Here is a 27,824-nt window from a genome sequence, read left to right on the forward strand (position 1 = left end):
ATTTTGGCCATGACATGATTAAACTTTTTTTTTCTTTTTTTTTAGCCAAGACACTCATTATCTGCAAATATCACATTTTCCCCCATATAAGGCTTCCTGTGGCAGATGACCCATTTTCCATATTTGAAAAAAATTTGACCCAATTATGTTGAAGTTATTACTCTTTATTATATTAGACTTAAATAGTTGCCTCTTCTGAGTTATCAGTATGCAATTTGCATATATCGGTTTTCTGAGCCTTGCAGCATTTCAGTATGTAATATGATTGCCCTCTACTAGCATGTGCTACTTTGCAGAGGGGGAAGACGGGAAAAAAAAACTATTGTTGAGGTGCCTATTTGCCAGTAGGGGTGATCATCAGTTTTGCGTGTAGAAACAGCGTCGTCGTTCCCCCTCCGCCTCTTTTTTTTTTTTTAACTTCTAGCAGAAGTGCGGATGTGAGTTGCATATTGATACGGAACAGGACGCCAGCTTTTTTCTTTTTTAAATTAAAAGCAATGCAGGCTTAGGCAATGGTCATTTCGTGGAGCTATGAATCCAGAGGAGCAGACTGTAACGTGGTTGATATCATTAGGAGTGCTTAGCTCGCCTAAAAAGAACATAGCGGATCCGGAGGAGTTTTTGAAAACCTCGCTCAAGGATGGAGTCGTCCTGTGCAAGCTCTCGGAGCGCCTCGTACCTGGCTTCACTCCCAAGGTGAGTTATTGATTTAAGCTAACTCGAGTCAACAAATGCCAAAAGATCCGTCGACGGTGAAAAGAAGGGAGGGGTTTGATTAAAGTGATACCGACGAGAACTTCTCCCTCCAGCAGGCCTTTGCGATTTTGTAGCTCACTGAACTCGAACCATGAAGTTTGAACAGCCGCCTGTGACCGTTTTGTGCGATAGGTGTCGCCTCAAAAACGACAACAACAGTTAGAGAGTTTCAGACTTGTGAATACACGATATGGTTTCCTGTGAAGCGACAGAAATGTTCCGCATTCTTGAGAGGTGCGAGTCAGTGTGGACACCCACCAAAACAGGGCAAATTGAGTAGCAAGTGTGCGCTAAACATTGCACATAGGCCGTACTGTCCAGAACAAACGGAGAGGTTCGCCACACTGTTTGTGTCCTTTTTTAAAGGTGATAAATTTTATCACAACTTGTGTTCACTGTTATAGATGGCAAAGTTGATAGTGATAAATAACAGTTGCAAAGACAGTTCGTCACTTCCTCCTGAGCGGCTGCTCTTCCCGGTGCGACCTCCCCTTTGAAGAAAAAAAAAAAGAAAAGAAAAAAAAGCGCAAAGCGGCGACAACGCGAGCCCGAAACAAAATCGGAAGTAGTAACTTCTCCTTTGTATGGCAGACCGATCACCCTAGTTTTACATACATTCTCTGTGGCAGTACTACATTGGTCTCACGGGAACTGTTAGAAGTTTGCTTAAAAAATTACAAACGTCAGCTTTTTTTTCGTCGGTGGGGATTTTATTTTGAAACTGTAAAATGAGCGGAAGTTGCTTGAGTAAGGCTATTTTGACGGCGGTTTTGTGGTGGTAATGGTTATATATGCATGAAGGAGACGCAGGAAGAATCTACAGTTATTTTCTTAACTTTAGGTTGCCACAGTCGGATTGCGGCATCTCTCTTACTTACTGCGGGGCTCAGTGTGTACCGAAGTGATTTGTAGCTTTGGCCTTGAGCGTTTGATAAGTGTGTCAGATGCCTCTTTGACATACTAAGCCGAGGTATGTGTTTATATATTTATTTCGTGTACTCAGTATTGCCAGGACCCGAGAACTGAAGCAGACTGCATTTCCAACATCAAGGAGTTTTTAAAAGGATGCTCGTCCTTGAAAGTGGAGGTAAGTTATCTCAATGTGTGGTCTGTCAAGTTTTATATTCAGAGGCATGTTTTGTTGAAATACACTGAGCTCACTCTGCCGTTATCTCCTGTCTACTGCAAGATGTGAACACACTCTTGCTTGTGTTGTGATCTGCTTACCCTGCTGGCATATGCTTTCCCCTCACGTCCATGTGGAGTGAGACATATAAACAGACATGCTGTCACTCACTCCCACTAATCAGTCAGGAAGTGAAGTGCTGGCCCGCATGACTTCACTGTCTGTTTTCAAACTGGTACAACTTAGTTTTGAACAGCATTTACTTCCTTGTTAATAAATTTTCTCCTGCATGCACTCGTGACTTAATGGTTAGTTTTGCTGCAGGTCAAAAATCCCCAAAGCAGTGCTGTTTCGCTCAGTGCATTCCCTAATATTGAAAAGTGGTGTATCTTTTCCAGATGTTGGGAGGTTACTCTGTCTCTGTACCAGCCTGTTTGTTACCACCACACTGGACGTTAATGTCTCTTCCAGCTTTAAAAATAATATTTTTTGGTATTGAATTACAACGCTTGGTTTCTTTAAAATGGCCAATTGAGTCAGCAAGGCTGGCTGACTGCAAAGTCAAGTGGTTCAGTAGGTCTGCCCAGCTGGCTTGTTATGTCTGGGAGGTCCCCTTTGCTTTTATCCACCAACTGTGCCCTAGCCCATAATTAGACCTTTTGCAGCCAGCCAGTAGCTCATGGGCAGAAGTTTTTGGAGAGGCGCTATTAAATGTAGCAGCCAGGGGATGTCTGTGTGGCATTATGGCAAACCTCGCCCATCCTTTGGTCAGTGATGTGATCATGTTAAGAGGACTTTTCATCCCTTTTTGCTATAGCTGATAATGCCTGTTTTTCCTGTGACTGGAGAAAGCAGTAATTCTGCTTTCACTTCTGCTCCGAGATGCAGAAAGAGGAAGCATCAATTACTGTTGGGGCTCTCCAATATTTGTTCTGTGTTATTAACTCTACGTGAAGATTTATTTGCTCTGATTTTTACGCTCATAAATACATTTTCACTGAAACTACTGACCCCTGCCAAAACTTTTGTGAATGCTGGCAACAGTTATCGTGATGACCAACGGTTTGTTTTGCTTTTGGTGATGTAAAGCCAGTATTTGTAAAGGTAATGTTATGTTTTTTCCTTATCTTTTTTTCAACTTGTAGCGCAAGTCTTGTTAGTTACATCGACCCTAAGGCTCGTCCCACATTAAGCGATGTAATGATCACACTTAAAGATGTTGTACACGACTCATGATGCAGGTTATACTACTCAAACACTATATTTAAGATGTTTTATTTAAAATGTGAAACCTTATCCACTGGAGGAAAGAAGATAGCTGCCTGAGACTGACCGAGCAGCAGTGTGCGAGTGAGCATCTGTGTGTGCCTGCAACGCTGCCTGTTTTATTACAAACCGCTAAGACACAGAATATGGGTCATACTCAACATGTCAGTTTTTGTCTGTCTTGTTAGAGGCTTATTCAAATCCCTGTGTGCATTTCATTATGTGTGTCTCTTTCCATTGTTTGTGCAATAACCTGGAGTGAGTGTCTCTGTCTCTCTAGCTGTGGATGTATGCACTAAAAAAGCATTCCTACTCAGATCTATTTAATCAGAGGGGGAAGGGGAAGAAAAGATCTAATTTTGACCTTTTGAAATTTTCCATCCAGGTGTTTGAACCAGAGTGGTTATACACTGGTGACAATTTTGGCAAGGTCCTAAATACTTTGCTGGCAGTCAACTTTGCAACACAAGGTAAGAATTTACCTTCTTTCTGATCTTGAATGTTGGAGATTGTTAATGTTTCATCCTCACTGACAGCAGAAAAGGGCCATTAGTCTACATAAATTCTTCTAATGTTATGAAAAGAAAGAATTGGATGCTTTTTCGGTACACTCTATTGTCACTTGATTTAAATAATTCCTATAATAATGGAGCTGAGATAATGAAGCGAAAGCACGTGTAGCTTTATGTGAAAAGTAGTCCGGTAAGATGTCATGTCTTGTATATGTGTCCTGATGAGACTGGTGTTCTTCTGCCTTAATTTACCAGTTGTATCCACGGAGCCCTTCGATATCATGATTGGTTGTAGTATAGGTGGGCAGCTGGCGTGACAGTTTGTGTTTGTGTCACGCTGTGTGCCATATTTACTCATGTGAATCCTTGGCCTAATACACCCCCCCAAAAAACACCCTGCTCTCTTTTTTTCTGTTTTCTTATGTAACTGAGTACTGTAGTGTTGCTTTCAGACACACATGCATCCCTTCCTCAAATGCATTTCTTCAGTAAGGACACAGCACAAAGTAGTGCGCATTGCAGCATTCCTACAGCAATTTGGGGCTAATTACTTTACTCAAGAGTCCCTGTTTGGGGCGACTGACGAGTTAATAACAATCTCGCTTCAGTATCCGGCTAACAGCTGTCGGAGAACCTTAGAATTATTCAGTCAGCAACTTTTAGAACAAGTCTGCCACCTCTGTATGCTTTGTTACACATGTCATTGAGAACATGCATGTGTTAATGTCCAGTCTTTTTTTGTTTTGTTTTGTTTTTATAGTAATGCGTCTGAACTGATACACTTAAATACAGTTAACACAACTGCACCATCATCAAGTTTTGGGCCATTTCCTTCAACTTCATTTGGCTTATTTGATTTTGTTCTCTGTGAATTGATGTGAATTTGCTGTCTGTAATTTGTTATATCAAGTTATTCAGCATAGTGGTTTGAGGACATACATACATACATAGTGATGAAAAAATTGTTCACTCGAGAAAGCCACTTTCTTTTCTCCATTGTGTTACAAAGATGTTTTTCTACTTAAGTCGTTCCCTTTACTTCTCAGCGCCAACAGCTTGAGGACATGTTGTGTCCTATTCAGCTTTTTCCAGTCCCCAAAGACCCTCAACCTTATTCTCAGCTACAGTTTGATGATTGTTCAGGACAGAGGCATTCAGCCTGCACTAGCTCGATTATTTTGTCAGTTAGTTCATGAACAAAGTCAGTACATTGTGCTGCTAATTTGCTGCCCTGTGATGTAAATGCATTTTTTTTACCGTTAAGTTTTGGACTCATTGTGGCTTCACTGTGGTCCATCGAGAACGCTGTTCCACGCAGTCATGAATGTTGCAAAAACAAGGTGGTTTAAGGATATGAAGGTTTTCTGAAATCATTTATTTTCTGATACTTTCAGACGAGGTAATTTTACATCAGTTGTTGCAAAGTATCTTTTGGCAAAAAAATACAAATTTTGAGGCGATCCTTGATTTCATAGTTGACATTAGGTTCAAAAAGTGGTCATGTGGGGATTATAACCACCTAAGGCAAATGTTACTTGGACATCATCGTTGTTCCCAGTGATGAAGCGATGCCGGTGTCTCAGAATTACAGAATATTTTAGGAATAGAGCAGAGGCTCCTGGCCCAACTTCACCTACTTCCGCGGTGCAGAAAAGATCATACATGCTGAACAGGTTGAAGCTTGAGCAGTACTTGTTGTGTCAAGAACAACTTTTTTTGTGTGGCTGACTCTTTTAGGCTTTTGGCCTTGATCACATTATTGTTCACCTGGAAAAATCAGATGCTTTGTTCATTTCTCGTGACCATCCCCAACCCCTACCTTCCTTTGGTGGAATATTAACACTTTCAAGGAGTTTCTTTTTGGACGACCAGAGTCTTGAATGCACTTAAACAAAAGCAGGATGCATGCCACTGTGTAAAATGTGGAACAGAAGCGTCTCTCAGTGCTCAGATGTAATTGATATGCAAATGTTTTACAGGCTAGCAATGCCCAGCAGCTGTTCTTCCATCCTTGTATTTGAGCTTGACTTGAAGTTGATTATTTAGTTGATATTGAATACAAGTGGTCCTCTGTATTATTGCTTTATGTCCTCTTCTGAGGTCAGCTCCTGTCGTTTGTGTTCCTGCGCCCAGAGTTTGTGTTTGTTTAGATTAACTGCTTTGAATATTGTATGCATATTGAAGTAACAGTGGCAGCCACAGAGCTTAGCTGACAGACGGGCTTGTTAGGCTTCTCTGTGTGTGACGAGTGGCATGCAGACTCCATGAGCCCCACCTGCCACTGCCTTCAGTGCCATTTTCCTCATATTTCTTAGGCTTTAGTGTGTGGCACCCGGACATATTTGCATATGGAAAATAATAGTGAATCGGTAGCCTTTTCCCTTCAAAAGATGTTATGCAGTTTACGTAAAAAGCGTCACATTTTCTTCCTGCTAGTGAAAGTGCACTTAAGCGCTCGCCAGTTTTATAGCCTCAAAGCTGAACTCTTTATTTGATCTGAATTTGAGGTTACAAAGGCTAAATAGTCCCCTCACTTTATTTTCCATTCTTCTCTGATTTTTTTCCTAAAGGATTAGATGGTGGATTTGGCTAGCATCCAGTTGGCATTTGATAGGCAGTCTTCAGTAAGTGTTTCTGCTTGTTAGCTTAGAAGAGGTTTGCAGTACCACCATGTGTCACTTTTCAAGTCAATACTGACAACAAAATTGATACCTCGGTCAGCCCATTTCTAGAGCTGCAGTCATGCTGTGGGACAACTGGCAGCTACTGACCCTAAATCACAGTTCCTCTGCTGCAGTGGCTCAGCGATGACAGCCTAGAGGGGTTCGGTGTCAGCAACATAAACTTGAGCTTGATTTTCTCTTCAAGCAGACATATTTGCTGGACTGAATGCCCACTTGGATATACGTACATTTGTTTTTGGGTTTTTTTAAGTTGCTTTGTGATTTTTCAGCTGCTTGATCTTTTTTTGGAACAGTGTGTCAGTTTTGGCTAAATCACATTATTCTGTGAGAAACTCTAAATTTGTGGACCGTGTGCGTTCAATGTCCTGGGGCTGCACAAAGCGATGGGCCACGCTCTTGAATTATCATCAGGCTGACAGCCCATGGAAGTATGTGTACCTGCATGAACTGTGTGCACGAGAGAGTCATAATTTTAAACATAAAGGTAACTGACGTATGAGGCTTTGTATTTCCTGTGTGTGTGCTTGTAGATTGTGCTGCTGAGAGATGTCCTCAGTCCGGTACCCCCTCTCCTAGTCAGGCGTCTTCACACACGCTGTCTTCTGCCAAATCCAAAGGCTCTCTGCGGAGACAATCCAAATCAGTGGTACAGTCTCACTTTTTTTTTTGTTATTTATACAAATATATTGTTTGCAGCTCATATAGTGGATGTTTAGTACAGATGACTGCACCCATCATACTAAAGAAATAATTACATAAAGCGAGAAAATAAAGATGGTGTGGAAATTTCATTATACATTTACTTTACATGTAGCTAATTGTCCGTTTGTTTTGCATTATTTAGTTAGGTGGTTACTTTAAAAAGTATTAGTAGTATTCTCATTGTCCATTTCTCTGCCCACATTTGTGGTTGGATTGTACTATTACCTCCTGGCGAAATAACCTCCTGCCAGACACAGTCACAGTCAGCAAGCGTGTTATGTATCAAGCGCATCTTGACCAGTCAGTCGCAGAGGAGGGGTGTGGGGACAGGCACGCTCATAAAGGTATTTGAAGGCTTGTAACTGGTTTAAACTAACTGCAAGCAACATCGCTACATCGGCGTATGAGTTTAGTCAGAGTGTATATTTTTATTAATGCCTACCATGAAGTGTAGATGAATCATTGTATTGGCAGATGTACTTGATTCATTCTGTGGCTGTGTGGCTGGGTCCTTGGCTGCTAATGGTACAATTTTAACAATAATCACAAAACGCAGAAATATAAAATTAGAGCCGTAGATTTCTTGATTAAATTTTTTAAGACAAATTTTGAAATAACAACTGAATTGTTTGAAAACAAACCAGCCATTTGTCAGGTACCTGAAACGTATAATCGAAACCTGCTGATGCATTTGGATGTCTTGCTTTCGGGCTGTGACGACCTTTCTCAACAGGAAATGTCTGAGAACGGTGGAGGTGGGCAGCTGATGGTAAAGGCTCGCTTCAACTTCAAGCAGAACAATGAGGATGAGCTGTCATTCAATAAAGGTGAAGTGATCCTTGTGACACGCCAGGAGGAGGGAGGATGGTGGGAGGGCACGCTCAACGGCAAAACGGGCTGGTTTCCAAGTAACTACGTCCGGGAGATCAAACCCTGTGGTGAGTTTCGCTGCTCTGTCTGGACCGTGAAATTACTTTTTCCAGAGATGTAGCCGTATAATGGTGTTATGAGTTTGTTATTTTGGGACAAAATGCAAAAATGAAATTTTTCTTGGTTTCTGTAATTTGCATTTAGTGCTGTGTTACACTTCCTTGCTGTAGACAGCTGTCACCTTCTTTTTCGTTGCCAGTCATCCCATTCTGCTAAACTTTTTTTTTTTCTTTCAAAGTTAGCCTTAACATTTACTTAGACTCAAGATAAATTGATTCATATGTTAACTATCAGAACATTTTACACAAATATCTTGTGCTAAAATAATAACGAGAAATGAAATGTTATATCCAAAAGATCAACCGTTTCACCATATTCTTCTGCAAACGCACTTTTCTGGCCATTCAGCACTATAGTGCAGGAAGAGAAGTTGAGATTATGACCATATTTGGCATATCTGAAAGTGTCCTGATGGTATTGTATTGGCATTGTTATTTTTCTTTTTTCAGAAACACTGTGATAGAATAGCGCAGTTACACAAAAGCTGACAATATATACCACAAAGTATTTGATATGATTTGCAACTGGTCTGCATTGGTGCATCATATCTTTATTCTCTTCCCCCTCCTGCCCCCCCCCCCCCTTTCTTAAATAGATAACTATCATATCTGATATCATATCTCACAGTACAATAATATTGAATGGGTGCATTGTTGTATTTTGTCATGTTTCTCAGGTCTTTGTCTGAATTTCTACGAACATTATTGCTAAGGATTGTCTTATTGCATTGGAGTCACACTGGGTTAAATATGTACACTTGGGTTTTAAGGGGTATTTATTATTTTCTTCTTTTTTTGGGTTGTATGGAAGCCCCAAACGCAATTTCATTGTTCTTGACAATGACAATAAAATAAATACTATACTATACATCTTAGAATAAATATGGAAATACGAGGGGGAAAAATCTGTCTTGGAAGTTAGACAAAGAGGTTGTAGTTTATGTATTTAAGTATTTAATGGCAACTTCTTTTTTTTAATAGGACATATATAATTATTTCCCCCTTCTTCCCCTCAAAATATATAAATGCATTTAATATCTTTTTTGATGGTTATAATCAAGTAATTCTATGAAGCTTAAAAATCCTTATTGCTTTTCTCTCTATAGAAAAACCATTGTCACCTAAAGGAACTCAGCTGACTAAGAACTACTACAGTGTGGTAAGTAGGAGCTATGCAGGACAATGAGTTCGTTTTCTTTGTAAGACTTTGGTTAAAAGGTATTTTATGCAGAGCTTATCTTAATATTTGGGAATAGTAAATGTTGTATCTTAGATGTTTAATGGAGTTAAAGTCAGAATGTACATTTTCTTGGTGCTGACGGATGTTAATCATTGATCGAAAGTGATTTACTTCACCAGAATAAATTAAGATCTGGAAGGTTATGGGATTCAGCTTCAACTTTGTGCGTTTTTTTGAATACTGCCAGTCAGACTTTCTTTAGGTTTTAGTTTGTTTAGTTTTTTAATATTTGTGTCATTGATTTCGTTTGTGTGTGTGAGATGTTAAATATTCTGCTCACTGTGCTGCTTCTCCAGGTGGTACAGGACATCTTAGAACACGAGCGAGAGTTTCTCAAAGAATTACAAACAGTGTTGAACTGTTACCTACGACCCCTGCAATCCAGTGACAAGTAAGGGCAATAAAACAGCAGATGTGACAGGATCATGATAGGATAAAAAGCTGCATGCATTTATTACAACTGTGCTTAATGTGAGAAATGTTTACATGTGTGCCAGTATTTTTGAATTTGTCGAAATTGCAGTGAATTCTAAAATAACTTCTGTGTTTAGGCTCAGCAGTGCAGACAGTGCCACCTTGTGTGGAAATCTGGAGGATATCAATAGCTTCCAGCAGGGACTTTGTTTGGCTTTGGAGGAATGTACTAAGTAAGTAATTCTGGATGCAGATGTGTGAAAAAGTCTTTCATTGGTTACATTTAACTACTTTTACACCACTCTTAGTAAAGAGCAACATTTGGACCACAATGGACCCTACTCCTGTGATTGCTCTGTAAAACATAGCGAAACACATCTGTAAAACATTACTAGTTAAAAGTTTCATCTCATTCCTTACGCTGCACAAACATACTTGATAATATTTTTGCAATCACTTCCTTCCTCCCAGACATCTCTTCCTATTTCTTTCTTTCTGGTACAAATATCATCTTGAAACAACACATATTTGAAAAATTCCTTTTGATTTGTTTATGCACTGGTGGTGAAGAAGTTTTAGAGCCGCATAGATTGTGCAGTCCAAACACCTCTGAAATATTTCTAATGAAATAAGTTGGGCTTAATGCTTTAATCTTATATTTACAGACTTAAACCACCTCTAATTTGTTTATAATTTACTGCGAAAACGGAAGATAGAGGTGGTGATACACTGAAATGTGGAAAGTAGTCTTTAGGAATAGTTCTCCAGGCTTCTTGGAGGAGATTCGAGGCTCTTCTTTGGATGTTGCTCTATAAAGAGGACAGAAAAGATGACAGCTGGCGATGCATTTGGGGTAATGCTCAAGGAATGAAGCTAAACCATGGCCGAGCGTCCGCCATGATTTACATATGGCTCTGGACACTCACTGTTGTGTCTTTCCTTTGTAAATAAGGACAATTTCAACCAAAAATTTCAAATTTGGATTCCTTCAGACCTGTTGTCACTGATTTTCAGTTCAGTTCTTGTGGAATTTGGTATACCTCAGACTTTTCTGCTCTTTTCCCTTTCTTAAAAATTGCTTCTTGATAGCCACTCTTCTCAACTGAAGGTCCAGGTGTATCTCCCAGATGTTGTCAGGTCTTTGTCTGATTTTTTCCCGTTTCTTAAGGACATGGTTTTCAGATTGAGTTCATGTTCTGTAGATGTTTGCGTGTGGGTTTTTTTTGTTTTTGTTTGTTTTGTTTTTTAAACACTTTTGTCATTCAAAAGTACAGTTTCCTCTAATTTCATAAGGACACACTGTACACTATGCTGAGATATACCAAGTTTTCAGCTAATACTGTAGCTCTTTGGGTATTGCCCTGTTGTTGTAAAAATGCTATTTTATGTGTATCAACTCCATCATCTTTGGTATTTTTCATAGATTCAGCAAGAAACTAGAACAAGTGAAGTGTGCTTGCGACAGGCTGCTAGTCGATAAAATAGCATTTTAACTTGTTATTTACCAACCTGTCTGTGTCGTAGAGACGATGCTGGTTCAGTCCTTGAGTTAGTTGCCTCTGAGTGAAAAAACAGCCAGTGTCCAAAGAAACACTGTGACATAATTTCTGAAAGCCTGGAGAGCTATCGCTAAAATTAAACAAAATTAGGGAAAAAACAGATGCTCGCTTCTTTTATTTTATTTATTGTGCCATCTTTTGTTTCTGTGTCTTTCTTTTCTTTAACAACGATCCTGCTTTCCCCCCCCCCCGCTCTTTTCACCTCTCTGACTTTGGCTCTGTTTCTCTGACTTTGCAGGGTCCCAGAGGGACAGCAGCGAGTGGCGGCCTGCTATCTAAACCTAATGTGTCAGATCAAGGCTTTGTACCTGGCTTACTGTTCCAGCCACCCTTCAGCTGTCTGCATCCTCACCGACCACAGGTCAGCCCCCCTGCACACAAAACACCAGAGTCAGCCATGTAGAGACATGCCAGAGAGAAGTCTCGCCTTTTAATTTCAAAGCGAAAAGAAACCAGTGGTGAAGATTTGTAACCAATCCTCTCCAATGATTGAATTTTGATTATTTTAGCTAAACATTGTTTTGCATTTTTAATAAATGTTAGTGGCATTCCTTAGACAATAATATATCCCATGAAACCCCTTTTAAAAAGCCAAAAGTTGACCTAAAGCTGAATGAAATACTTTCCTGGGGAAAACTAAACAAATTTCTGCAGGTGACAGTTGTTTTTATTTCTTTTGCCTTTTTTCTTTAAGTACTGCATAGTTTGACATCTCCAAGGCCCAGCAAATTATGTAGTTTTTGCAGTCAAAGAAGGGAATATCCTAGGTTTAATATAATCTGTCATTGTTTGGATATGAATGCTGTGCTGTCTTAAACTGACCTTTGAAGTGCACTCTAAAATTGAAGTTTGATACAGTAAAGCTCCTTCACCTCTTTTTTTCCATATGGGTTAATATGATATGGGAGAAAATAATATGTGGTTTGTTTATGTTTAATTTCTGGGGGCACTGCGCACCATTTTAATGATCTCATGCCGTTTTACTTTGAGCCACAAGGTGTCAGTAAAGGTAAAGAAGTGTTTGTGTCAAACGTGCGTGTTGTCTCCTGATGTTTCTGGGAGTTCAGTTGCTACTAAAATTCATTATTCTTATTGAGTAAGGGCTTCTCTTATGTGTATAGTAATAATAATGAAAGTTCCATGATGCAGTTTAAACAGTACCGCCTTGGGTAATGTTAAGGCGTCTAGTCTATTTCTGCACTGCGAGCTGAAGATTAAGTTGAATTACACACAGGAAGTCAACTGTTGACAGGATACTGTGTATAGCGTTGTGGTTATGGGGACAGGCGCACAGAGCGCTTTTCACAGTAAGCACATTTGCATTTCAGTTGCAGGAGCCTTTTTTGTCACATTCTCATTTACCCTTTTGTACCAGTTAGTGCTGCTGCAGATTTATGTTTTGGATCGTGGAAACTCATGAATGACGATCTCTTCAAACCACGTTTGAAGCGATCATGTTGCAGCTAACGACGTAGATTTGCACCAAACCAATGTTGACCTGATTTGCACTGTCTGTGAAATATTTGACCATCAAAGATGGTGCATGTGAAAATCTCACATGCACCACAAATGTGATACACTTGGGTTACTGTTTTTCCGCAGTGCGATCGGCTCGCTTTGCTGTAACAAATAAAGGGCAGTGTGCGGTAATATGTTGTTACTTTTGATTTCATCAATATACCATCACAAAACATGAACATAATACAAATATTACATTTTAAAAAAAAAATCTAAATATATGATGACTACCACAGCTCAAAAAATTGTAGCATATAGAAACCTGTTACCAGGCAAAAATATAGCTTAACTTTTATTTATATTTATTTCTTTATTTCTCTATTTAAGGAAACAGGAAGAGGTGCTGTTGTCCGAGGTTGTCGTTTGCATTTCCAATCGAGTTGCTGATCTCGTTAACAACCGAATAGCGTGACAATTAATATACTCAAAGCTTATCACATGGTGTTGTTTTATGAGGATACTCCTATTGTTTCTCAGCAGTGTTTCCACTGTTTAGTGTAGATTTCTGAACTCTGTCGAGTCATTTGTCACTTTAATGAAACATGGATGTATTTGTGTTAAAATGACTAATTCTTTGAGCTTTTCTGCACACTTTGTTTCATTTTACTGGTGGGACAGTTCTATGAAAGTGAGAGCTTTTGATAATGTGGTTAATGTGTGTTGTATATGGTAACGTTGTGTTATTAAAAATACAAAATTTCACTCCTACGTTTTGCAGTTCAGCACAGCAAGAAATACATGGTTATGTTATAATTTTAAAGCCTATCTTACAATTTATTATATAGTAAAAATGAAGGTTTATATAATAATTTATAAATACCTGGCTTACAGCTTGCATGCAATCTAGACTCAAAAACTTGTGATTTTTCTTGTTACCCGTAATCTTTGATTTTCGTCCCCCCCCCCCCCCCCCCCCCCCCCCCGTACTTCATCCCTGGACACACTCTCCTCCCCCCCCCCCAAAATAAAATATTGTCTATAAATTGTGTGTGTGTGTTTTCTTAGTGAGGAACTTGAGAAGTTCATGGAGAGTCATGGAGCAAGTACTGGAGGAGTCATGACCCTGACCACCAGCCTCAGTAAGCCCTTCATGAGGCTTGAAAAATACCCTACCCTGCTACAGGAGCTAGAGAGACATGTGGAGGTAAAGGAGAGAGCATAGACATATAAAAAGCATACTGAAATTATATACAAGTATAAATACAATATTTTTTTACTGTTTTATTCACTTGCTTTACTTACAGAAGCTAAACTACCATTAAAGTTACACTATGTATTTTCATAAATTAAACAACTTGCATTAAATGATTTTTTTCAGTCCTTGAATTCCCTTTGTGTTGCACAGTATACCTGTATGTGCTCTTGTATTCCTTTAGGATAAAGACTGTTATGTTTAAACCTGTAATGTTCATTTGCACCGCAGGAAGCCCACCCTGACTACACTGACATTGTAAAGGCAACAGCGGCGTTTAGGAGCCTTTTGGTAAGTCAGAAGGATCGAAGTGAACTTGCAGAGGAAGCCTGGATAATGTCATGACAGACTTTGAAGCTCCTGGATTTCCTCCTTACAGGACCGTGCTACCTTACCACCCTTACTATCCAAAAAAATACATTTTGCATAAAATTAATAATATGGATTATATTTATTAAAATGTCATTTTTTCCCAGAATAATAATCTTGAATAGTAATTAATTGTCATCAATACATCAATACTTAACATTTAACAGCACATTGCACATACATTGCACATCAACTATTTAAGTCAATCATAGTATGTTTTAGTGAAATTAATGTACTGTAGGATTTATGAGTACATTTTCAACCTTTTTAGTCATTATAAAGCACTCATTAATCCTTTAGTGTGGCGGTCCCCAACCTTTTTTGCGCCACGGACCGGTTTATGTCTGACAATATTTTCACGGACTGGCCTTTAAGGTGTCGCGGATAAATACAACAAAATAAAACCAGTACCGGTAGCAAAAAATTATTTTATTCATAACACACGGGAAAAGACACAGGAAAACCAAGTTAACGATAAAAACGATAAAAAACCCTGAAAACCATAAATTTAACACCCGAGCCTCAACCTGGTACCAAACGACTCACGGACCGTTACCAGTCTGTGGCCCAGGGGTTGGGACCACTGCTTAAGTGTGCTAGTGTTAATAGTGCCCAGCAGTAGTAATTATAGTGAGGTCTTGCCTGCACGTTATTCGCCAATTTAGGTTTCGCTAAGGCAGTTAATGACAAATGCATAAATCTGCAGTTTTTTCAAGGTGTAATCCATTTACTAAGAATAGCTGAATAATTGGTGAAGTCATTTCAGTAGCTGTGTGCTTCAGCGTCGGATCTTGGTGTAAAGAGTAGGCAGTTTTATAAAATAATGAAAACTGTATTCTGAGTTAAAAAAGCTCGATACAGTTATTTGGAAACTAACACTTGTGGTTTCTTTTGAACAAAAACAGATCAGCTGCAGATAATAGGGAGTGACTGCTTATGTTACAGTGCAATCTTCTGTAATGAGGCTTATACAAAGTAAAGCTTATAATCCTTACATATTGTTATTAAACAGGACTTGGATGGTAACTGAGGGAAAATGGTTACTAGTTGTAGAAAATGGTGATGCATAAAAGCCATTGTGCTGCTAATACGCACGCTAATAAGGAACTAGTTAATGGTGGAAATGACGCTCTTGGTAAATAATGTTATCACGCTTTCAATTTCGTGTTTACATGTTTTCATTTCATTCGACAGTGTAGTTTAGCACAATTCCTCATAATCAAACAGAGCTCTGATAGGGGGGAAAAAACCAGAAACAATGCAGTGATCCTTTTTTTCTGCTTTAAGTTGAGTGATCGTATTGTTCCTAAGGTGGGTGGGAACTGAAATGCCATCTTAAAAGAGCTGGATTAGAAACGAGCAACCGCACTATACCTGAGCGAACGCCACCCTGAGACACAAATTCCCCGGTATTGCTTTGACTTCCTCATAAGAGCAGATAAAGTGACTCACTCGTTTCTTCTACACAGGAAACTGGGGAAACAAAAAAAGGCATCACTTATCACTCTCCGTTGTAATTTGCAAGTCTGACGTTTCTTTGTGTGTTTTGAGTGTGGTTAGGATCTCTGGTACTTTAGAAATGCTATGCTAATTTACAGTGCTCTTTAAAAAAACAAACAAAAAAAACCCTAATTTTTGATTGACGTGCAGTGGAAAGTGATAATGTTGCATTGTCACTTTTTTCTGCTTGAAGAGGGAGAACCCCTGCACAGCACCTGAAAAATGTACTACTTTATGTTGCATGCTAGTTTTTATGCCTTTTGCGTACATGGCAATGGTTACATTTTCAAAGCCATATCCACAGGGGGGAGAGATTATCCTGTTGCTTGTTACTCAGTAGTAATAAAAGGCAAGAAAAAAGGGTCCAGAAAAATATCAGATTTATTTTCACCAGCATGTTGCATAGTTTTGTAATCTTGTGTGTGTGCTTGTGTGCTTAAGACACAGTGCCAGGATCTGCGGAAGCGCAAGAACCTGGAGCTGCAGATCTTGTCAGAACCTGTGCGGGGCTGGGAGGGAGAAAGCATGAAGAGTCTTGGTCAAGTGGCCTACACGTCCCTGGTCCATGTGAGAAATGGCTGCAGTGAGGTGAGAGATATGAGGTTTTCCTAAATGAGAAAAAGCTCATTCAGCCAAACTATAGTGGAACTGCTGCAATAATACAAAATACAAAATATCCTTTTGTCAGTTTAGAATATGTGTACAATCAGAGGTTTGGTAGTATTTTCCCATTTCTGAAAGCCAGTCCTTGTGGCATTTAAGAAAAATCATATCAGTTAATTAATTAAGCTGCCTGGCTCCTTTACAGCTCTCTCATAACAACAAATAGTTGTTGTTAATTAAAAGATAATTTATCTGTAGTACATTTTTCTCTTTTCCTGTTGAGATCCAGCAGTGTAGCAATCTTTAAAACAAACTAAGTTTCTAGTTTTCAGGAACTGTAGGTGCGGAAATCTGTTCCCCTTTGTTGCTAAATTATTACCCCCCTCAATGATGAGAACTGAAACCTAAGTAGGCCATAGGCAGACCCAAAAGCCGTCTCCTCTTTCATGTGTGGTTTCTGTGTAGGGGTCGATTCGTAGTCCGTGGTTGGAAGAAAGCCCAAGATACACATTTGGATTCACCCCCCCCTTTTTTTTTTTTTTAATCACTGCCAACCGCTTTCCAACCAGCATAACAATTACCATATTTGTTTCATAGCTCATTTGAATTTCCATTCATATAACAAGCAAGTGTTTTCCCAAACTGGCCTGCTGCAACCAGAGCTAAAATATGCTCACTTTTTTTTGTCACATTAGGAGGGAAACCTGAAACGGCTTGCTTCTTGCAAAGAAGTGTAATGAATCACTTTGGTTTACCTTGAATAACTCAAGAAAAAGAACACCAAAAAAAACATAACCGATCAATGTTGTTGTTGAAAATGCATTTTCCAACCTTCACAATAGGTTTGCAAAAATAATTACTGTGTCTCTCTTTTAGGAAAAAGAGGAGCGTTACCTTATGCTTTTCCCGAATGTGTTAGTAATGCTGTCTGCCAGTCCCCGGATGAGTGGCTTTATTTATCAGGTATGTCGTTTACCTCCCATCTAGAGAAACGCTTTGAAAACGCGCACAAACTTGTGGCTGATTTAGTGTTTAGTCAAACTTAATGTATTCAGTCAGCTGCAAACAGCAGCCTATGCAATAAATAAATAGAGTATTAAATATAAATCCTAAATATGCACGGTTTTCCTTTTTCATTCTATTCCATCAGTTGTGGAAACACTGTCTAAAGCATGAAGTAGATACTATCTTAGAATAAATTGAAGAAAGATTTGAAGTTGCTCAGTTTCAAAATTTTCTTTATATATACATGTTACATATGTGTTTCATTAAACGTCAGTTGTCCCTAATGTTATCCAGTCCTGATTTTCCTTGATTAACCTTTTTTTTTTTTCTGGTCACGACATACACAGTACTGCATCTTTTAGTTTGTTTACACTTGAGTGTTCCTCTCTCTTTGGTTTTCCTCCATTCAGGGAAGACTGCCTCTAACAGGTACCACAGTAACGAGGCACGCGGAAGAAGGAGACATTTCCCACTTTGCCTTTGACATCACAGGTTTGCATCTAAAATCCAACCAGCCATCCCTCCATTTCCTTCCACTTATCCTGTTTTGAAATCTCAAATTTTAGGACAAAAATAAAGAGAAAAAAAAGATTTGAGAGGACAGTGATATTGTTCTTACATAATAATAAACTATTTGACCAACCAATTCATTGAATTGTTTAACATTTAACATTTGAAGTGATTCAGGAAAACACTTTTCCTCTGTAAAGTATTCATGCTTTCATTAGTTCATTGTATTTGTACAAAGCAGGGTTTTTGTCCGTGTGACAAAAAATTAGCCCAATGGTGAAGTCAGTCTGGCCTCCTTTAAAAAAAAAAAGCCATACATCCAAAGCTGGAATGCATCCATCCATCCATTATTCCACTCTTCTTTTTCTTTTTCTTTTTTAAAGAAAGCTGTTTTCTGTATAACGATGTGAAATGTTATAAATGTGATTGTTTGTAAATGTGAAACCTCATATTTTCAGTGGCTTGACTTCCAATATTAGAACCATAAGGTTTTTCAAAACATGCTTTGATTATTGCTAAAATATAAAGTATGGGTGGTACTGCTCTGGCTGTGACATACGTTGGTCTCATGAATCGTACAGTTGTGGTCAGAAGTTTACATACACTCATCATGGACGTGAATGTCATGGTAATTTGGGGCATTAGATGATTTCTGTGAATTGTTCTTTATCCTGGGTGGAATGATTATTTAGCATAAACCTTTAATTACTTTAAAAGAAAGAATAATTGTACAATTTTTAATTTATTTTAGATTTTCTCCAATCCGAACAGGGGCAAAAATATACATACACCCCTACTAATATTTGGTTAAATGTCCTTTACCAAGTTTCTCAGTGCACCTTGATGCTACCACCACCATGCTTGACAGTTGGTAACTACAGTTGGTACATACCTCTTATCATTGTGGCCGAATAATGCAATCGTTTTCCCATCATACCATAAAACTTTGATCCAGAAGACATTTGGCTTGTTCATGTGGGTAGCAGTGGAAATTGTAGTCGCTGCCCAGAAAAAACGTCGGTTTTTCCAGGCAGCGGTTTCTTTTCTAGGTTGGCACCCTTTCAGTCCATGGCGATATAAAGAGTTCCCTGTTCATGGCAGGCCTGAGCATTGGTGGTTCCTGGGCTGTTCCTGAAGACCCCACCTGAGACTGACAGTCTGGGTCTTTCTCCCGACCTTGGCGACTTTGTAAATCAGCAGTTCTCCTTAGAGCTTCACTGAGTCACTTAACCTTTCTCATTGTTCTGAGGACATTCATGCCCATCATGAGTCTATGTAAACGCTGTATGTAACACCTGTGATGGAAAGCAGCTCTTCATTTATTGCGTGTTGTCTTATTTGCTGCAGGAAGCATGATTGAACGCATTACAGTGTTCTGCAGCAGTGCCCAGGAGTTACAGGAATGGCTAGAGCACCTTCAACCTTTTACCAAAGGCGGAAGCCCTGCCAGCACCATTTCAAAGGTTAGGACAGAGACAGACACACGTATACATAAATTCAAAACAGTACCAAAAGTGAATCCTACACAGTTCCCAGGTGTGAAAACCAAAAAGTGACAAACGGCAGACTCATGTTTCACCACACATGCACAGTAATTCTCAAGTATTTGCTTTGCTTCCTTTTGTCTGGTTCAATGCAGAACGCAGATGGTAAACCAGTGAGCATGATCAGCGCCACCACTCACCCACATCACCAGGGCAGCTTCAGCAGCGTCAGTCGTGGCCCCCTGGAACCACCAAAGATTAGCAAGCCCTGGTCTCTCAGCTGTCTGCGGCCCGCACCTCCCCTCAAACCTTCAGCTGCTCTGGGCTACAAAGAGGTAGAAAGTTGCACAAACAAGCCCACACCAGTCTCTTAGTATCAGTCATTCGATACATTGCCAGAAAACTGTACCAATAGCAGAAGTCCCCTTCCTCTGCTTGCCCACCGCTGTATCCGTGTTTGTTGGTAACTTGTCAAGTCTTACAGTGATGTGTTTTAGCTTAAGCCTTCCATTACATCACGCACTAAATGCTAATGAAATTCGAGCCATAAAAACTAGACACGTAATAAATATTAAAAAACAAATAAAGCACACGAACTTTAAATAAACTAAATATAAACATACGAGAGAGCTCAGTAGTCTCCATTTTTGTCTGGTATGTTACATTTTTCAGATGTACAAACTAAAATTGAAGCACAAAGTAGAGGTGTGCGTGTATGAGTTATGCTCCATGTTTGTAAGTTAACTTTCATTTTATGAAAAATTCCTACAATTAATAGGACGGAGAAAATGTGTGAAATCCTCGCTTTACTGTGCACTTCACCGGATGCTGTTTTTGGAGGCACTGGGTTCACTTCAGTTAGTTTTAAAAGACATAGAGTATTATCTTGACTTAGAGTTATAGATTCATTCATTTATTTATTATTTTACTAGTAAAGCATCATATGGGTTAAATCAAAGCATCCTGTCCTCCACTCTAGTGTCAGCACTAATTATGGCTCAAATAAGATAAGATAAGATAAGATAACCTTTATTAGTCCCACACGTGGGAAATTTGTTTTGTCACAGCAGGAAGTGGACAGTGCAAAAGTTATGACGCAAAAATTAGAATACAATAAGAATAAATACAGTACACAGCTGTACAGAATAGAATAAAATAATATACTATATACAGTAGAATAAAATAGAATAAAAATATACAATAAGATAAAAATAGAATACGAATGCTATATACAACTGAGTAAAAATACAACGATGCCAGAAAATGTCACCGGACACAGGAAGTACTGAGGTGTTGCAATACTAAAGTGTTCCAAACAGCTGCTTCTTTGTTCTCATTCAACTAGTTAACATATACACATCTGTTATTTGGGAATTTAGCTCTGTTTTTTTTAATTTTTTTTATTATTAATTTAAAATTGATGGACCAGAAGAGATGTGGGACTCTCTTCTGAATTGAGACTCCTACTAAGATTATTGCAATTGGATAAAGTAGTTGATCGGTCTTATCTGAATACTACTTTTTGTGAGACATAGTGAACTTATATTTTGGTAATATGTTGTTCTAAATAATCATTTAGTGGTTATAGACTGACACCATTAATCGAAGGAACTGTGGTATTGCTATGCAGTAACTCACATTAATGCTGTTCATCAGCGCAACAAAATATGGTTTGGAGCGTACAGCTTAAAGGTATGTGGTCACAGGCTCTGAAAATGTGGTAATGGCTGTGACATTAACAGTGCAGGGTGTGAGTTAGCTAAAGTGGCCTTTCAAAGGCAAGCAGCGAGCATCATTTTAGCTTTAGTTGCAAGAAGGGGAACAAAATTGAAACTACTGAAATTGTTCCTGAAATATGGGCAGTCAAGGTGTTGTTCTGAGGAAATATTTTCCAGTAATGGCAGCAAGGTCACCAAGGGTGCCTGGCATTTAAGAATGATGACTGCATCAGTGGTTATGAGCTACTTGTCTATGAGCGATGTGATGTTTACGGTGTGGTCTTATGTGGGTGGTGTACGCTTTTCACAAAAGTATCAAGTCAGCAGTTTTAAAAGTTTCAGTTAGACTTGACTCTGGTAATGTGTTGAATAGATATCAGTGTATCACATGTGATATCTGCAAACTAACATGTGTCTTGTTTAATAGCTTGTATTTTAAATATGTGTTTATGCCTTCTTGACAACAAACTTGAAGACGGGAGCAAGCAGCATGCTTGCAGCCATCTGGGTCTATTTATCTTATAGAGATTGCATGCACATGTCCTGAATGCATTGCTGGCTTTCTTTCAGTTTTCTCTTTTCTTTATACGTCTCTCTTTATACGAAACCAAAATCACCCTATTCTGCACAGACGAAGAATAGGTGAATGGCAGACGGGTTTTTAAAAATGTTCATCGTTAACTCTCACTAGCGCATCCTCCTCTCATTGTATTTTTCATGCACATTTTCCCCTTTCTCTCTTTCTCCATTCTGCCTTCTGTAGAGGATGTCTTATATCATGAAGGTAAGGTTAGACCTCACTGTGTTTCTATTCTCTGTGTGTGGGAGGATGTGGGCTCAGAAAGGTGGGATGGGGTTGCCTGTGTGTGTGTGTGTGTGTGTGTGTGTGTGTGTGTGTTATCTCCAGTGTTGAGCTAGCATGTCATTGCTCTCTCTGCATCACCCCTCTCTTGCTATCATCTGTTAGTTTCCTGTTTCTGTGGTGCCGCAAACCTGCTATTTGTCTTCTAGTCGTCATGTACGGCATCAGCTATCTTTTGAAATCCTTCTCTGAAGGAGCAATAGAAGAAAATTGTACTAGGGAAGCTATTTTTGGACTTGTAGGCACAGAGCATATTGAGTTCTACAGTCATTCAGCCATGAATATGTTTCCACATTTAAATTATCAGCAGACTAAGTATGCTTTTATGGCTTAGATGACATCCCACTTCATTGAAGTTCAATTTCATTTAATGGAAAACCTGGTGGAAGGAAACTATGTTCTTCATGCATAATGATATAGTGTTTTTTTGTTTTTGATCCAGACAGGTGCACAAGTTTAAACACCAACTTCTAAATGAGCGGAAAAGCTCAGCTTAGTCAGTCAGATCAAGCAGTTGTTTAACACGTTAGCCAAAATAGCTTCTTATACATATACTTCATAACCTTTTACGTGTGAGGTCATTCTGCGCTTGAGTAATTGCCGAGTTGCTAATGGAACAGCACCTGAATCTACCTTTCCTTCAACTTTGGGAAATGACTTCCCCGCACACAAAACCAATATAGGGAAACAACCTTTACACCGTGCACCTGCATTATTGTAAGTCCTGTGGCCTCTTCAGTGGTTTCAAAAGACAGGTGGTGACAATCAGGAGTCACTCCGTCCTCCTGATTCTTATGAGAAAATCGTTTCAGCGAAGTTTAGGGATGTCCCATGAATCAACTGTTTCCAGTTGCGTGTTCGACCAACTTTTCAGTTCCAGCCAAGGACACGGGGCAAATGACATCATAAGATGTTCTCAAGTCATTTTGCAGCACCTGTATGTAATGGTACAAGTACATCACCCTCACCGTGACTTAGGAATCGTTTTTAACACGTTAATTAGTCATCAAAGCGCAACTTTTCATGTGTTTAGTGAAACCATCATTTTGACCCCAAAGTCAGCAGCTCATAAAACCACATGGTTTAAATCATTTAGATAAGATCCTTTCTCATGGTTTTCTAATTGATGCAGACCACAGATAAAGCTTTTATATTGAAAGTATTTTTCTTCTGCCTTTGCTGCAGTGGGATGTGGGTAAAGATGTAGATTAAAAAAAAAAGGTGATGAAATAAGTCATAGTATTTATTATTTTTTTTGTAAAACTCTGGTAGGCAAGGTACATATTAACACAGATCACTGGCTAATTTGGTCTTGGTCATCATTACATGCTTGCTGCTGTGTTTGTTGATGGACTTCTGTGTGTGGTGTATGTGTGTTTACTGATGTTTATTCACATGGGATGCACATCCCTTTAAGCTTGCATTCTGGTTGGTTTGGACCACTGGCTTTCAGAAGTGTGTTGCTCTGTGTGTGTAGGAGGAGGGATTTTGTGTACAGAGATGTACTTAGTTTATTGTCGACCACCTCCAGGATACCAGCAAGAGCCCACGGCCTATGAGGTTCTTGCCAGGAAATAGGAGGAAAGAGCGCAAGACCTCTGATGATGACATTCACATGAGAAAAAGTAAGTGTCTTGCTTTATATTAGGGAATGGGAGGTGTAAAGCATTGCTCAAAACAAGCTTTTAAACAAGAAGTTATGTTCTTTTAATGATGTTGCTCAGAAATAATGTAACATATATGGTTTAGAAATCACTAGAGCAGACTTGGGGCTTCTGCAGCGCTGCTTTATCTTAAAATGAACAATGAAGAAGAGCACACACAGAACAAACCTCTTACCTTACACCTCTAATGTCATTTGCATTCATTTCAGCAGAGTGCTGTGTAATAATGGCAATCTCTGGTTTTTACAGGTACAGTTGCTCTAGAGGAGGATGCTCAGATTCTGAGGGTAATTGAGGCATATTGCACGGGAGCCAGCCTGCATCAGAGCACCACGGGTGTGTATTTGCAGAATGATGTGGATGAATTGCGTCTGTAGTGCCTTTTTAGAGTTATGCTCTAATGATTTTAGCTTTATCATTATTTTGTGTGTGTGTGTGTGTGTGTGTTTATACAGCGGTACGGAAAGAGTGTGTTCCTCAGGTGCTCCTGCCAGAGGAAGAGAAGATCATTGTGGAGGAAATGAAGAGCAACGGGCAGACGGTTATTGAGGAAAAGTAAGAATAGTATTACTTAGTACTCTTTTTATGTGTATTCAGATGTACTTTTTTTTGCAGATAGATTCAGAGTTTTGATGTTAATCCCATTTAACCTGTTGAGATGCATATCATATCTTGAAGTATGACACAAACACTATACTACCCTTTTTTTCAGGAGTCTGGTTGATGCCGTGTACGCTTTAAAGGATGAGGTTCATGAGCTTAAAAAGGTGAGTGAGATTGGAGATCACTAATGCAAGAATGTAGGTTGTCTAGGGGAAGCAGTCACTCTGTTTCCTTTCCTGATTGCTTTTCTCTTTTGTGTATCAGATTGAGTTTGTTTGGTCATTTGGACATATATAATCAGTCACTTTCAGCGTTTAATTCTGGTAATGAAATCATTTCGTTTTTTCCAACTGAAGTTCTGCTCCATGTGTGGGGAGGTGGGGCTTTTACGCATACATGGTGAAACCGAGAGCAGACGAGATGAAAGAAATGAGTGCAAACACTCAAGCACGAAGGAGACTCTCATGTTCAAAAATTGACTGCTCGCTATTTAGACGTATATCCTCAATAAAATATTGAACGGTTTGGTGTTTTGGGGTGGTGTTTGGCAGTGAGTAAGAAGTGAACTGAATTGAAATGTCCTCAAAAATTGTGAAACGCATGCTTGAAAGGCTCTGATATATCTTAACTTTGTTATTTTACACAATGTGTGGCAGGAGAATAAGTGGATGAAGCAGTTTCTGGAGGAGGAGCAGAAGTCTCGCAAGGAGCTTGAGAGACTTGTACGTAAACTGGCTAAGCAGAAGAACGATTGTGGCTGGGATGACGGCGCCCACTGAGCACAACCATCCAATCATCAGCATTCGTTTGTGGCTGTGCATGTATGTGTCAACATTTCTGCAACAACGCTTGCGGGGGGGCAGAAAGCGTCAGACGTGTGTGTGTGTGTGTGTGTGCACGTGCGTGCACGAGTGTGTATTTGTGTATCTATGTTGTGTTATCACATTTCAATCACACAGAGCAGGACTTGGACTTGCTCTCAGGGGTTCTGGAGCTCGATTTCTTTCTTCCTGACCTAGACGAGACTGTACACGTGCTTCTTTCTGAAGCAGCTCAGCTGAACCAAGATGAAACAAGCAATCCCCCCCCCCCCCCTTGGTGACTGGCACTGTGAACACTCCCCAGCAAATGGAAGAATTTCAGACAAGGACAGAGAGAGTTTGCCACCATTTCTTTTGCTTCATTTGGAAATAGAAAAGGAGTATGAAGCCATTAATTTTAATGGGTGTTCTCTTGCATGCACCTCTGTTATCACGGGGACTGATTTTATTCTTTTCACTTTGTCATTGTTGTATTTTATTTGGCGTAAGGGTCCCTATGGGGAAAATAGTTTTGTTTGTTTTGTTTTTTTTGGGGGGGGGGGGGAGAATCTCTCTTTTGTATGTGTGATTTGTTTTTTGTGTGTGTATTATTCTAGACATTCGCATTACACATTTCCAGGCTGCTTTTTAGGCAAACAATCAGGTTAGCTCATCTTCGTAATCTTAGTTTTAAAACGGAGCCCGTCATCGTTTATTTAAAAACTGCATGAATGTACATGTATCAGTGTGAATTCTGCATCACAAATGTGATAATCGAGAAATTCAGATATATAGTCCAAAGCTATCAGGGATGCAGCTGCATATTAAAATAGAAAAGATCTTACTATGTATCTTTTATTATACAAGAGTACACAAATAATAACAAAGATGTTACCCTTACTCTTCGTACTGAAATATATCCAAGAATCCTTTTAACATATAAATTGCATAGCTATTTATTGTTCACCCAAGCATTTCATTGTGGTGTTGGCTTTTTAGATATTGTTCTGCTGCCTTTATGTCTGTCTTTGAATAAACTACACTGATATGTACAGGCAGGAAAAAAAAATCCCCCGGCTTTAAGCTGAGGGAAAATAAATTTTTTTTTTGTATCACATAGGAGGAAAGATTACTTTCGTAAAAGAGCACGCCTTGAGAATTTAGATGTTTTTGTTTTGCAGCTTCTATGGTATCCTTGTGGGTTCCTGTTGAGCTGATGGAGAGAGGAAATGGAGACGATTTGTCGGTGTAGAGTAAAGCTCAGCTATTTGTTGTTTTTTTTTGTTGGGTTTTTTTAAGTGCCTCCTGAAGGGGTGAATAAACTAAATATTGCATAGTGAAATATCATGGGTGGTGTGCTGTAATGAATGGCTCAAGCTCTTAGTGTGTCTAAAAAGAAAACAGCCTCTTGAGGACTCTCAACGGTACATTTCCTTATGTGGTTTTAGCGTGTGCACCGTCAACACTGTTTCCTTATCTTACTGCACTGCAGAGAGGCAGTAGATGCTTCTGAAATGCAATAAGTGACTGCTTTACTAACTGACCCTCTGGGTTGGTCCCAGCATGGTGGGCCCAAGTTGGAGAAATTGCAATAAAAAAATACAATTTATTGACCAAAAAAAGTTCAAGTTAAGTATTCATTATATTTCATTTTCCTTTATTTAATGAAGTCTCTTGATGGTGATCAAATTTAAACTTATTAAAAATGAAAATGTATCCTATCGTATTACTGTATGTGAAGTGCTGTTCGCATAGATCTCGTGCGCCTCTTTACAGAGACTGAAGCACTGTGTATGATACAGGGCAGCACTGGTACATCAGTAACAGGGTCACTGTCTAGCTTGAGCATGGCTGCGGGGTCCTGCCTGCTCAGGTGCTGAAGCTGACCTGTATTATTTGAATTGGGACACTGATAGCATCTAGATTTTATCTGGCATTACTGCTGCTTCCTGTACAGATGTGTGAGTCCGTCTCGTCACGTTCGCTGCTGAGAGTAACATTACCGCTCTTTCTGTAAAAACTGCTCTCATAAGCACCGCATACTGTAGTTTCAAATTCCCAATAGTCTCAGTGAGTACTTACTGGTGGAAAGGGGTTGAAATCCAATTTTTAACCCGTTTATCTGAAATCTTTTCTCCAGACCACTGTGTGTTTTTGTTTTTGAAAGACTGTTCTATGCAATTATTGTTGTTGCAAGTATTGTAATGCTTTTTTTTTTTCTAGATACCCTGTACTTTATGTTTGGTATGATCATTCTTTTATTAAAACTTTAATATAATACGTGGAGCTCAGCATTTGGTATTGATTTATCCAAGTGAGTAACGGAAAACTCCTTAAGATTTCTACTAACGGCACGAACAGCGTTCCTTCATTCACACTGGAAATCCACAGAGAGAGGCTTTTCCATGCTGTGTTCATCATGTGTGTGGTTCAGGAGTGTGCATGTTGCTCAGATGCGGTAGTGAGAAACAGGATGGAATGAGTGACTAGAATAGATGACATTCTCTAAGAATGTACCTCCTCTGCAACTTTGTACACCTCCATAGAGATTCACACTTTCCATGCTCTTGTACTCCACTGTGACAGTGACAATGTGGTAGGTTTTGTTATGTCTAAGGTGTTGAGGGTGTTTGGTAGAATTTTATATTACTCATCATTTACAGTATTAAAAAAAGAACTTACACTAGACAGGTTACAGTTGAAAAAACCAAACAAACAAAAAAAAAAAACGTAGTCACCAGACAGGTT

General features: G+C 39.2%; 1 protein-coding gene across 3 annotated transcripts; it reads left to right on the plus strand.

The window, feature by feature from the left end:
- The first annotated feature begins 40 nt into the window (after positions 1-40).
- arhgef6 (Rac/Cdc42 guanine nucleotide exchange factor (GEF) 6) lies at positions 41-27,356 on the plus strand. Of its 3 annotated transcripts, XM_026145098.1 has the most exons (22): positions 41-696; positions 1,760-1,843; positions 3,534-3,618; positions 6,875-6,990; positions 7,780-7,984; positions 9,142-9,194; positions 9,572-9,666; positions 9,827-9,922; positions 11,487-11,609; positions 13,772-13,910; positions 14,190-14,249; positions 16,269-16,415; positions 17,307-17,393; positions 17,846-17,927; positions 19,293-19,408; positions 19,585-19,764; positions 21,911-21,931; positions 23,541-23,634; positions 23,923-24,009; positions 24,129-24,228; positions 24,386-24,440; positions 24,933-27,356. In XM_026145098.1, the coding sequence occupies exons 1-22, from the start codon at positions 532-534 to the stop codon at positions 25,053-25,055; spliced, it is 2,313 nt and encodes a 770-aa protein (XP_026000883.1). In that variant the 5' UTR covers positions 41-531; the 3' UTR covers positions 25,056-27,356. The 3 variants fall into 3 exon arrangements, with proteins under 3 accessions (XP_026000883.1, XP_026000892.1, XP_026000901.1); XM_026145107.1 differs by lacking the exon at positions 21,911-21,931; XM_026145116.1 differs by lacking the exons at positions 21,911-21,931; positions 23,923-24,009; positions 24,129-24,228; positions 24,386-24,440; positions 24,933-27,356 and having other exon boundaries at positions 23,487-23,591.
- Positions 27,357-27,824: the final 468 nt, after the last annotated feature.

Source organism: Astatotilapia calliptera, chromosome 2 (assembly GCF_900246225.1).
Source record: "Astatotilapia calliptera chromosome 2, fAstCal1.2, whole genome shotgun sequence".
NCBI lineage: Eukaryota > Metazoa > Chordata > Actinopteri > Cichliformes > Cichlidae > Astatotilapia > Astatotilapia calliptera.